This window comes from Leptinotarsa decemlineata, unplaced genomic scaffold, assembly GCF_025532065.1.
Source record: "Leptinotarsa decemlineata unplaced genomic scaffold, Ldec_3_MD MMD2_tig00026294_RagTag_RagTag, whole genome shotgun sequence".
NCBI classification, from domain to species: Eukaryota; Metazoa; Arthropoda; class Insecta; order Coleoptera; family Chrysomelidae; genus Leptinotarsa; species Leptinotarsa decemlineata.
The window spans coordinates 122,476-135,264 of NW_027412674.1; the positions used below are offsets into that span (position 1 = coordinate 122,476).

The 12,789-nt window shown below is 34.0% G+C and overlaps 1 protein-coding gene across 2 annotated transcripts in view; it reads left to right on the forward strand.

Annotated features, from left to right (window-relative positions):
- Positions 1-12,789, forward strand: part of dtn (transmembrane protein 132C dtn) — a 237,620-nt gene that overhangs the window by 22,185 nt on the left and 202,646 nt on the right. For both annotated transcript variants that reach the window (XM_074180116.1, XM_074180115.1), the window contains exon 3: positions 4,596-4,942. In XM_074180116.1, the coding sequence (XP_074036217.1) occupies positions 4,596-4,942 (347 nt within the window). The remainder of the gene's footprint in view (positions 1-4,595; positions 4,943-12,789) is intronic.

Genomic DNA, 12,789 nt, shown 5'->3' on the forward strand with positions numbered 1-12,789 from the left:
TCTTATAGAATGTGTAATATTTATCTGAGGTTTTATCTATTTTTCTTACTTTTTGTTTAATCGGCCTACTTTACCTCAAGCCGAAATATAATTTGCTTAACTATAACACCAAATTCACAAAATTAAATAAAATGTTTTGTAGTTTCTACTCCATGAAGGCCATACTTGCTTTTATAAAAATATTTATGTACTTACATTTTATTTATAACTTCTTGCGAAACAAGATCTCTGCTCTTATCGCCAAACCACTTTGTTTACATATTTTGTTTTAATTGTACTCTAATCTGTATACGTTGTGAATAAAGTTATTATTATTATCATTATTTTTATTATTAACTTATACTTCCCATTTAAAAAATTGTGGGTTGTACCTGTCATTAGAAGGGGGTTGAAGATAGGGGTGGTATTTTTACGTTGAAGAATGTCAAATTATAATTTACATTTGATGTGTTTCGTGATTTTTTTCAAATATCGATATTATAATGAATTGATTCCGTTTGTCTTTTTCACAGTATAAATGCGAAAGTTTGTTTAACACTCACTCATGCTTCTCTGTTTCTCCGTACTGGTAAGTCCTGTGAAGCTGAAATTTGGTATATAGGTGCTTCTCAGGTTTTACATGCGAACTAAGAAAGGATTTTCATATATTACAACTGGGGAGACCCCGTGGGGTAAAAGGGGCGCGTTTACAGATGTAAATTACCTTTTCAACACTCCGTGCCGTCACATTCTCGGAGGCTGAAATTTTTGTATGAAAGTTTGTTTCATGTTGAAGATGTGCAATTAAAAAGGATTCTTGAAGATTCCAACTATAGCTCCCCCTCCTGGGGATAAAAGGGGCGCGTTTACATATGAATTACCTTTTCAACACTGTTTCTCCGTACCGCTATATTTTCGGTGTCTGAAATTTTATATGCAGGTTCGTTTTATGCTGTAGATGTGTAATGAAAGAGGATTTTCAAATATTTCAAATGGGTCGCCTCTACTGGGGATAAAAGAGGCACGTTTTCATATGAAATTTACCTTTTCATCACTATTTCTAAGTACTGCTTTATCTTCGGAGGCTGAAATTTTGTATGTAGGTTCGTTAATGTTGTAAATATGCAGTAAGAAAAGATGTCTAAATATTCCAACCGAGGTGCCAGCCGCTGGTAAAATAAGCGCGTTCATAAAATGAAGTTACCCTTTCATCACTCCGAAGACTGAAATGTAAGATTAGAGAAAAAAAATAAATAAAACGAATAATAAACCTAAAATTAGAGAAGGCTAAACAAAGAAAAAAAAATTGAATTAAAAAACAATCCCAAAGGAATAAGAATTATTCGTTGATTGAATTTTATCATTTCCTACAAGAATTCCACCATATAGAATGTATTTTTTTTATATCAGTATAATAATAGGAACCTAATGAAAATCATGAATTATTCCAAAGGTATGCACAAAACAAGTGTCTCGAGTGCTTAGGAGAACCCTTGGGACAATAAAGGATAACTGTTATAATAATGTATGTTCATGTAAGTATCTTATATCGATTCGAAAAATTGAAAATTGAATCACTGTTTCTTCATTCCCTTAAATTTTCGGTGGGTGAATTTATATTCAGTATCAGCATGGCACCCGTGCGGAGCCGGGGCTACTCCCTAGTAAATTATATTGTAGTAATTTGTCTATTTCATTATAGCCCTGAAGATAGTGAGAAACGTCGTCGATATGTTGACAACTGAATTATTAGTAAATAAGTACGTGTTTATGTATACAACTGCCAACTGTATATTAATTTCTGTTTGAGGTGATTTTTACAAGTGAATTATTGGGTTTTACGAAAGATGAAGAATTATTTGAATTGAAGGGGTTATATTTTTAGGAGTGATTAATTTTTGGGAAACAACGTTTTTGGCTTTCTACTACTCCAATACAAAAAAAAAGGATGAGGGAATCTTCCAAAGAAAGAAAGGAAGTAATCAATTTGAAAATAAGTGACTCTATACATGGATGTGTAGATCATGCAAAGAAGTAACTATCAGACACAAACTGAATTGTGTGTACTTTCTATAGGGTTTTCCAATAAGGACTTGACAACTTTTTTTGTAAATAAAACGCAAACCATTTGAGATATTTCCAAAACTTTATTACCGACTTGAAATACATTCAAAACATTTATGAATGGAACTCGACTTCGTTCATATGGCCACCGCGGGCACGTCGGCAGCGGTCGATTCGTTGGACCCAATTTTGAATGACTCGGTCACACATTTCGGCCGGAACGGCCGCTATTTCGCGTCCAATGTTGGCTCTAAGTTCTTCCAACGTTGTCGGCTTGTTGGCATAGACCAATGATTTGACGTAGCCCCAAAGAAAAAAATCTAGAGGCGTTAAATCGCAAGAACGAGGCGGCCAATTGACTGGTCCATTTCTTGAGATAACACGCTCGCCAAACTTACTCTTCAATAAATCGATTGTAACGTGCGCTGTGTGGCTTGTGGCACCGTCTTGTTGAAACCACATGTCATCCAAGTCCATGTGTTCCAATTCGGGCCAAAAATAATCGGTAATCATGGCGCGATAACGATCGCCATTCACAGTAACGTGACGATCGTTATTGTTAACAAAATATGGCCCAATGACGCCGCCGGCATGCAAAGCGCACCAAACAGTAATTTTTTGTGGATGAAGTGGTGATTCGTGAAGCACATGTGGATTTTTACCAGACCAATAACGCATATTTTGCTTATTGACGAACCCATTGAGCCAAAAATGAGCTTCGTCACTGAAAATGATTTTGCGATGAAATTCATCATCTTGGTGCATCTTCTCCAGAGCCCAAGCGGAGAACGTACGTCGACTCAAATGGTCCCTCGGCTTCAATTCTTGAGTCAGCTTAATCTTGTATGGGTGTAAACCCAGATCCTTACGCAAAATTCGCCATAAAGTGGTCTTGGCGATGCCCAGTTCTTGAGAACGCCGCGGAATCGACTGATTTGGATCATTTGCTACGGACGCCTTAACGGTAGCGATATTTTCGGAACTTCGACCAGCCCGTTGTCTCACTGGCACGACAGCATCACACAATGAATATGTAGACTCAAATTTTTGCACTAAACTTGTTATTGCTTGTCTACTGGGGCGAGAATTACGACCGAAAATTGGAGTTAACGCTCTTAAAGTTGCGGTCACCGACTCCGAATTTCGGTAGTACATTTTTATAATTTCCAAACGTTGTTCGTTCGTGTACTTTACCATAATGAAAATGTTAAGTTTACTGAAACAAAAGAAAGCAACAATTAGATGATTAGTGAAATAGTGCGTTCATAATTTAAATTCAAAGTTGTCAAGTACCTATTGCAAAGCCTTTTATAATGTTATCCAATTTGGTACTGAAGAGCCTTAGGGCAAGTGTCTTAAGGCGAAACATCGATGTATACCAGTGAGGATGACAGTGTTCCATGTAAGTGCAATTTCTTACCATTCATTTAAAGTAGAACTCGTGTGAATGATATCTGATTTTTATTCCACAACGAACGTTTTAAATACAAACTGAGAAGAGAAAAGTATTTTCTGTGTGTTCATATAGTGTTCATATAGAAATATTTGTTTCGAAAGAATTTTTTTTCTTTCGTGTAATTCAATGTTTTTATGAAAGTAGCTGTTTCAGGAGGACTTTCTTTCAGTTTATGTCTGATAGTTACTTATTTGCATGATCTACACATCCATTTATAGAGTTACTCATTTTCAAATTGATTACTTCCTTTCTTCCATTGGAAGATTCCCTCATCCTTTTTTTTGTATAAAGATGGAGTAGTAGAAAGTCAAAAACTTTGTTTCCCATTAAAGAATTACTTTTGTAAAAATCAAACATCTAATGAATAAATGATTTTATTTTATCTTCTATAAATTATTCGATTTGTTGACAAAATTTGTGAATATGACAAGCTACTGACTAATTGGACTTTTCAGTGGTTTATAGCACGCGGGTTTTTTTTCGGGATGAACTCACATACAGTTTGTCCTTTATTGCACTTTAGCAGATTTTCTATTGATTTGCTTTGTGTATTTTTCAGATTGTGGAAGATTAAATACCCAAAAACTAACAAAGAAACATGTATGTTTCTTTGGTTTTTTTAATTCGGAATATTTTTCTTTCAATTCATGTTTATGATTGAATTCGTAGAAAAAGGAGAAGAACTCTATAGAGGCAAACTTTTTTAATATCTTGTAGGCTTATCAATAAACTTCAAATGGAAATAATTGTGGTCATGCATATAATTGAGATTTGAACGTAACTTTCAGTTAAGTAAAATCTGTATTCAAATATAGGGTATCAATGCATCAACGTCGCAGTATCGTGATACTTTCAAAATCAAATATGGAAGTTTGTGATAAATAATAATCTGCGCTGGGAAATCCCCAGAAAAATTCTATTTTTTGAGGAGTAACGAAAATAGTAAATAATGGGAAACCACCGTCTGAGTTTGCTGATATCCAGATATGATTTCCAGAAATATTTCAGTTATTTCAGCAAAATTGAATCTTTCAAGTAATTCATAAAAAATCATAAAACGTATCAGTTCACTACAACGTATTTCTTTCCTTTGCAGGTAACAATTCCATCATCTTGGTGGCCACCTCTTCCATCACCAGATAAAGATGGTCGACCAGGAAAGATCACAAAAACTCCTCCAAGGATAGTGCAGGTGGCATACTCCGTTCTGGAGCCTTGGCCTGATGAGGGTGAGGGATGTCACCCTAAGATGCAAGTCCAACCATCGATGGTTTTGGGAAACGTACCTTTAGTTACTGCGAAGGGCGCATATAAAGAACTGAAGCTCGCCGATTTCATAACAATGTTGGTGCCACATCCACCGTTATTTCCCATGTCTAGAATGCACATTCCAGTATTTGTGGATAGGCAGAGGTCCAAACTATTGACCGCTATAGTTGTGAGGTAAGTTTTCCTAGTTTATTCAAGTACTATTTTTTCACCAAATACACTTCAAAACTAAAAACAATATGTTAGAGAAGGCAAGATCCAACATTTTTATGTGTTGAGAAAATTAACGAAGGCTGTTGTGATAAATTGATTTAGGCTTTCGCGGCCGAGATTTTCATTGTTACTATCTCCATTCGGGTTCCAAGACCGTCGTGGTTTGGAACTGTATCCTAATGTTTCGCCAGCACGAGTGGCTGGCTTCTTCAGAAGTTTATCCATCTTGATGGTTCACCGATGTTGGTCATCTTCATTGTGCTGCTTCCAGAATTGGTTTTGAACGCATGCGAAACAGTATCGATATTAAATAAGACTATTTTGAGGGTCAAAATATAGATTTTTCCTATTCTTTCCTACTTGTAAATGAAACTAAGAAGGTATATACAGGGTGTATCTTAAATGATGTCAATAATTTCAGGTAGTGATTACTTGTCATATTCCATGAAAAACAGTTTTTATGAACGTGTGCCCTAACTTGCTTCCTTTTGAGTAACGGGGTGTCAAAGTTTTACTGAAATATTTTACTGACTGTGATTGTTAGCACAGAGGGTCACAGAGGGTTACCTGAATGACATTTATGGAAAAAATCATTGTACGCCCTGTTTTTTTCAAGATTGAACAATCAATAAAAAATCGTGTTCGAAGACATGCTTCTATACAAATACACTAAATACACTCACAGAATCACCTAGATCAAACAATTCATTTGTATGAAAGCTCTATAAGAATACTTTTTTTAAGATTTGCCGAATAGTGGTTTAACCGAATACCGAATATTATTCGATTTAAATATTGATTTGAGGATTGAAAAAATAATGATTTGAAGTTCAAAAATAAATGTTGATTTGAAGTTTAATTGCTTTATTTCATCAGCTTTATTAAACATATTTTTCATAGGATTTCATTGATACATTACAATGTTTGTCTTTTAGTTCTATTTCTTGTGTCGTGTAGCTAAAAATAGAAATACTCAAACCGAATATATTAGGCACCAAAACCAAATGATTTGGCCGAATACAAATAGTTAAAAAGATGCTGAATTCTAGATTCACTAGATTCACTCACAACAAATCAAAAATAGAGTGTTGAAAATCCCTGACATCCCATTTCACAAAAAAAATCTTGGTATTTTACTTAAACTATTTCTTGATAACTCATATCCTTCAAGTATGTTAAAAAATATTTTGTTTAATTCCTCATCCATATCAGACATTACTACAACTTTTCCACCAAACCCAAATATAATTGGAAACAATGAAAATAATAATGTTCCAACTCAAGTTTTTTTTATAGTACTTTACCCCTTATTAGGGAGATCACTCCCAAACTCTCTAGAATTTTCAACGAATTACCGAATATTAAAATAGCCACCAAAGCAGTTCTCTCAATTAAAACTTGATACACCAGAGTCAGAGATAAACCACGAACGAATGTGGTATATAGTATTCCATGTCAATCGTGCAACAAAAACTATTTTGGTCAAACGTCAAAAACTTTAAGCTCCAGAATAACCTCTCAAAAAAGTGATTGTAGACCCAATCCTGAAAGATACGCGCTAGCCGAACATGTCAAGAAGTTTGACCACCATATGATTTTTGATGCCACTAAGATCTTAGCTAGTAAAACACATTTAACAAATAGGTCCTTTCTTGAAATGGCCTTCATTACTGAAAATAAAAACTGCATTAATAAAAAAACAGATATTAATCATCTCAGTGAGATATATTCCTATCTTTTGACGTTGGATAAAAATCCATATAACAATGTTTCATTGAATCTACAATTTTAAGTTGGCAACAACTTTTATCACTATAACCACTGACATGTCATGTCAACTGTCTATCAGTCCTAACCAATAGAAACGATTTGTGAAATTTTGATATGTGATATTATTTTCTTTCAAAACAATTCTAAACTGTAAATCATCAAATATTTTATCCAATATTAGACTCCTTTTCCGATTTTTATAAATGTATTGTATCAATGCTCATCCAACACTATGTGCGGTAAAACACTTCACTAACTATCTTCGAAAGCTTCTGATAATTCATGTTCCATATCCTCTTCTGCGTTCCATAACTGCTTTTTGTCACAGCAGCTCATGTTATAGCCCAAAATATTTAATTTCTTCCTTATGATTTTTAATTGTAGGAAACTCATTGCTTTTGTAACAGTCGTAAATGATTTTATTAGATGAACATCTAAAGATTTTGGTAACCCTGTATCACATCGCGTCTTGCTTTCATAAGGTTTGTTTTTGAATATTTTACGTACAGTTTCGAAAGGAATTTTGGTCAAATCAGATGTTGCTTGTAATAGTTTGTTTCTTTTGAAACCAAACTTGATATGTAGATTCTTAAATACATTGAAACATACTCTCTGTGTTTCAATATTCAAATGCATCTGAATCTTATTCGTATATACGGGAAAAAGTCTGCGTTGTTATCACACTCGTTATTACTATTAGTACTTGTCCAAGGACGCCACATTTTAAACAGATAACATAAATTTTAAGTTATTATAACTGCACCAATATCGAATTTCAACACTCAAATCGCGATCAGTTTCTGAACTGAACACGACGGCGATAACAAAGGCCGCATTCCCCGATTTCTATTCGTCCCCGTAACATGAATTCAAATTTAATTTTATGACTCTTCGGCCACTCATAAACCTCGGTTAGTAAAAATTATCCAATACGAATCGCCAAGTACACAGTCCACGTGGACTATTTCGCTGCCGGTTCATTTCTATGTATTGATTTTTTTGGCCTTTGAGAGTACCGCCACCTTTAAATGTGCACAATATGGTTCCTTCGACTATACTGTGTGGGAGCTGAGGTTATCATCATGAAGAACGTTGATGTTTTGGCAAACAAATTGTATATACCAATTAACGGTAACTGTTCTTCGATCCTTCAATGGAATGGTGTTCGGAATGGTGGAAATTATCCAGTTGAGCCAAAAAACGAGTGATCATTTTTTTAAAAATTTCTCGTGATTGAACCTTTTCACACGAGGCTTTTTCAAACATCTAGAACAGAATACATTTCAATGTTCCTCTAAAATCTAATATATTGGAGTATGTGATATGCCTAGGAATGCTTTTATCTTTTTGAAGCTATACTTCTTTTTTGGTGCATTACGGAAAAATAATAAGAGTAATTTTTACGATTCGCGCGCACACCATCACGAAAAACCTTGTCAGTACAATAGAAATAAATCAATAAGGGAACTATATGAAGTTAAAGTAACTAGATTTTGAGATTTTTTGACAAATAATTTTTTTATCTTATATAAATTTTTTTTAAGTATCCTATGTTACTCCTAATACCTCCAAGAACATGTGTACAAAATTTAATGATGATCGGTTGAGTAGTTTTTGCGTGAAACCGTAACAAACAAACTTACATTCGCATTCATAGTATTAGTGGGGATAGGGATGTAATAAGTGTACAAATAAATTAATAAATCAATAATTGATGCAAATGATAATTATCGAAGTCCGGGAAAATTGAACTATTCCAAATATTAAATTAAATCAAATGTTTCTTTGTTAAAGTAGTTTTGAAATCTTAAATAATAATATTTATCGTCAGGGTGTCCCATACACAGTACAACATGATGATAGTATCAAAATAAATTTCAATAAATATTTGGAATACATGAATAAACTCAAATCAAATGAATCATAGCGAGAAATAATTAAAAAAAAAACGAAGTATAACTTCTTACGTGCGTCAATAAGTACACACACAATCTTTTATTAAGGTATGTCACATGTCGATCACTATTATTGTGCTCACAACATGTCTTTTGAAATCAACCAATTTTGGTTGCCCGTCACGTGATTCATCACCGACAGATGCACTTGCTTTGGTTAAATTTAAATACTCACTGTCAACTAACTGTTAACGAAAATAAATAATTTATAATTCGAACGTATAGCAGCTTCCGCAGCTGAAGTATTATACATTATGATGAAAAAGGCGATGGATAGTCCTTCGTGGCCTCTTTCCATTAGGCAGCCTCAAATGCGGTCAGTTCTCCTAGAACTAGGTGAGACACTTTATTATTGGTAATAATTGCCTCACTTTCAAAAATCTAATGTTGCAAAATCATTGCTCTGAAAACAGAAATATAGGGGGAAAAAGAAGCAGATAAAAGTTATATATTGGTTGAATAAATGAAATAATCGGTCGGTAGCCGGTCGGTTCGAAGTGGGCGCTTTACTCGCTCAAATCGACCGCCGTGTTGGTCGGTGGTTCAAACCCAAGGCTAAACGATCGATTTTCACTTGCTATCGTCCAACCCGTGTTAGGAATCACACGTTAAAAGGTTAGACCTCGTTAATCGTTAGCTCGCAAAAGTTTATACTTCTGAGGGTGGTCGTCCGTAGGTGGTCTGGTTAACGGAAAAACAGATTTTTACACAGATTTTGAATAATGTGACATCTAGTCACATATTACATTTGATACTCCTAAACAGTACCAAAAAACAGCGATGTATTCCTTTCGCATAAGCAGAGAAAAATCGTTAAAGTAAAGTATTGCAAATTTCAAATGCCATTTTTTCATTTTATTGCTTCAGTCGAAGGAGCTCTCTAAGTAGATTATTTAGATAGGTACAATATTATTAATCCTGCGTTATAAAGTCTCTTCAGTTACGAGAATATTTCTTTGTCGAAACATCTAAACGACTGTGAGTGTAAAATATCTATCTCTCTTGGAAAAGCCGCCTTTGAGGTAATGAAAAAACTTTTTGTAGTCATTTCAAAACGAGAGTGCATTCTGCTAACTGTTGATATTCTTGGTGACTAAATTGATATTTCAGTCATAAGCATTCAGGAATGGTTTTAAACAAAAAATAACTGAGAATACTGAGAACGTGTATGTGTAAGTGTATGTGTATTTTTCCAAAATTTTCAGAAGAATTCCATTTGAAGTGATAAATTCGTGATATTTGCAATATTGTTTGTGAATAATTTTCCACCGCTAGTCAACATGTTGATTATGAGAGCAATGGTAGGGAAGATCCTTGTACCTTAGGACACTTTTCTTCGAACCTTCATAATTTGACTTAAAGCATTGATTTTTTTAATACCATATAATAATATGATCATCGAAATATTCTAATGCTAGGAAAATACACACGATGATTTATTTGTGAGAAAAAAAAAACTTATTGGGTTTTATGTCCCACGGTACAAACTAAGGCTTGTACTTTCGGACACCGATATTTGTACCTTGGGACAAATATCTTCAGGATTTTCATTGAAATTTAGAAAACATAATACATTGTAATAAGCTGTAAAAATATGACCCATATACTGCGTAACTCACGGTCCATGGTAGGTTAGACGTTTCTGGAAAACGAAAAGCATGATTTTTCTGAAAATTTCACCTCTCACATTTCCTTACCTGTTCTATCGATCTAAAATATGTTCAGCATTGCGGCGTTGCCACTTCCATCAAAAAGTCCTTGCAACTTTATTTTTTCAAATGGAACACCCCGTATATTTATACATTTTTGGAATCGCTCTGGTATTTTAATACTTTTTTGTTAATAATGTTCTATACCTATCTCTATCTGTTTTTGAGATAAAAAATAAATTGTGCTAAATATGGTCCAAAACATAGCCTTAATTGAAATTAAGTACATCAGTACTCTCAATTCATGGAAAGTTGATATTTAGATAATAGTTTGGACAAACTCGAAATATTCAAATAACACCAACAAATCGACTCCATATCATATAGGGCGTGCTAAAATTACTATTATTTCCATTGTGCTTAAAAGTAGTCAAAACTTCATTTTTTCAAATGAAACCCCCTGTATATTACTCGGTAAATTGATAGATGGTGAAAAATGCTTCAAGATGATATATCATGTCCCTATACCTAAATCGTCAAGTTTTCTCAATAAAGTCGCTTCTTCTAGAAACATTATTTTTTTTAGAATTTAGATTTAGGTATCAGTGGAATTATCAAGCTCATAGCTTGATAATTACTTTTATAAGTAATTTACAAAGAGTTATCGACGGTGTTTCGAATCATCTTCCAAAATGAATGCAAATATCGATTATTCAAACGAAGTTCTTATGAAACCATTTATTATACACATGAACAAAGTGATCAAATCATTGTCAGAACGTGTAAAAAATTCAACCAAATGTATCCTGAATTAACACCAATGAACGAGAGGAAGTTTGTAAGGTTACAAAATAATTTCCTCAACTATGGCTCAAAGTTTCCAGGGAACAACTGTACAAAAAATCAGTCATTTCTAGGTAAAAAGTATGATTTTGTGGGCTGAAACATGTGAAAGTACAGACAATAACAGAATAGGATGATTCAAAGTAACAAAATTGTAAACAGAATATCACATTTTCACAATAAATGCTGAAAATGTTGCCCATTACATTCTAAACACTTCAAAATGTTTTCTTGTACGCAACTTGTGGTTGCTTTTTCAATTTCCTGGGGATCCAGATCTTCAATAATCCTCACTATTCGCCGTCGCAATTCTTCTTTGGTAGGCACTGGAGTACTGTATACCCTTTCTTTTAAAACACCCCATAAAAAAGTCAAGTGGCGTGAGATCAGGTGATCTCGGGGGTCAATCCCACGGCCCTAAACGCCTAAACCAACGATCGTCGAAGAGTTCGTCGAGTTTTCTGAAAACTTTCTAGGTGGAATGAGCTGGCGCTCCATCCAGTTGAAACCACGAATTCCTATATTCCTCCAAAGGCAAATTTTCAAGAAAATCGGTTACAGTCATCCTTAATATTTGGAGATATATTTCTGCATTCAGTGTGTCTTCATAAATAAAAAAGCTAATTTTATTGTTCTTCGGAATACAGAAAACATTCAGGTAAAATTTTTCTTGAAAACCCATTTCTTTTGTAACATGAGGATTATGATCAGCCCAAAAATGTTTATTCCGTCTATAGAAAATACCATCCCTCGTAAATTTTGATTCGTCGCTCCAAATTATTTTTGACAAAAATTTCCGATCTTCCTGTGTATGAATCAAAAGGGATTCACAAAAATGCATTCTACGGTCGAAGTCTTCTGTTTTTAGAGCTTGAACTTTGGTAAATTTATTCGGATGCATTTCATGATTTTTCAAAATTCGTTGTACTGAAGAATGTGATGCACCTGATTCTTTTTCTGCACTGCGAATGGAAGCTTCTGGATATGCATAAAAATATGCCAAAACGTTAACAGTATTGTCCTCATTTGAAGTAACAGGTTTTGGTAACGTTGAAGGCGCTTTTAACATGGAGCCATAGTTAACGAAATTATTTTGTAATCTTACAAACTTCTTCTCGTTCATTGGTGTTAATTCAGGATACATTTGGTTGAATTTTCTACAAGTTCTGGCAATGATTTGATCACACTGTCCGTGTATAATAAATAATTTCATGAGAACTTCGTTTGAATAATCAATATTTGCATTCATTTTTGGCGATTTTTTGAAACACCGTCAATAACCATTTATCAATTACGTATAAAAGTCACCAAACTGTTATAAGATTGATATTTTCACGGCTTCCTAGAAATCAAATTCTTTAAAAATTATTTTTTGTACAACTGTTTGATAAACTCTTTGATAAAAACACTTCAATCAGAACACCTACCAAAAAATCATTTAGGAAAGTTCACACATGCAGTTCGTTCTATTGGTAATATTAAATCCCTGTTAAGTTACTGTCGATGACGAAGTAGTATTCAGTCCAACTGTAGAAAGTCCTTCATGACTAACCAATAATCCTCCTTAAAATAACGTGAGTTGGCGTATGTA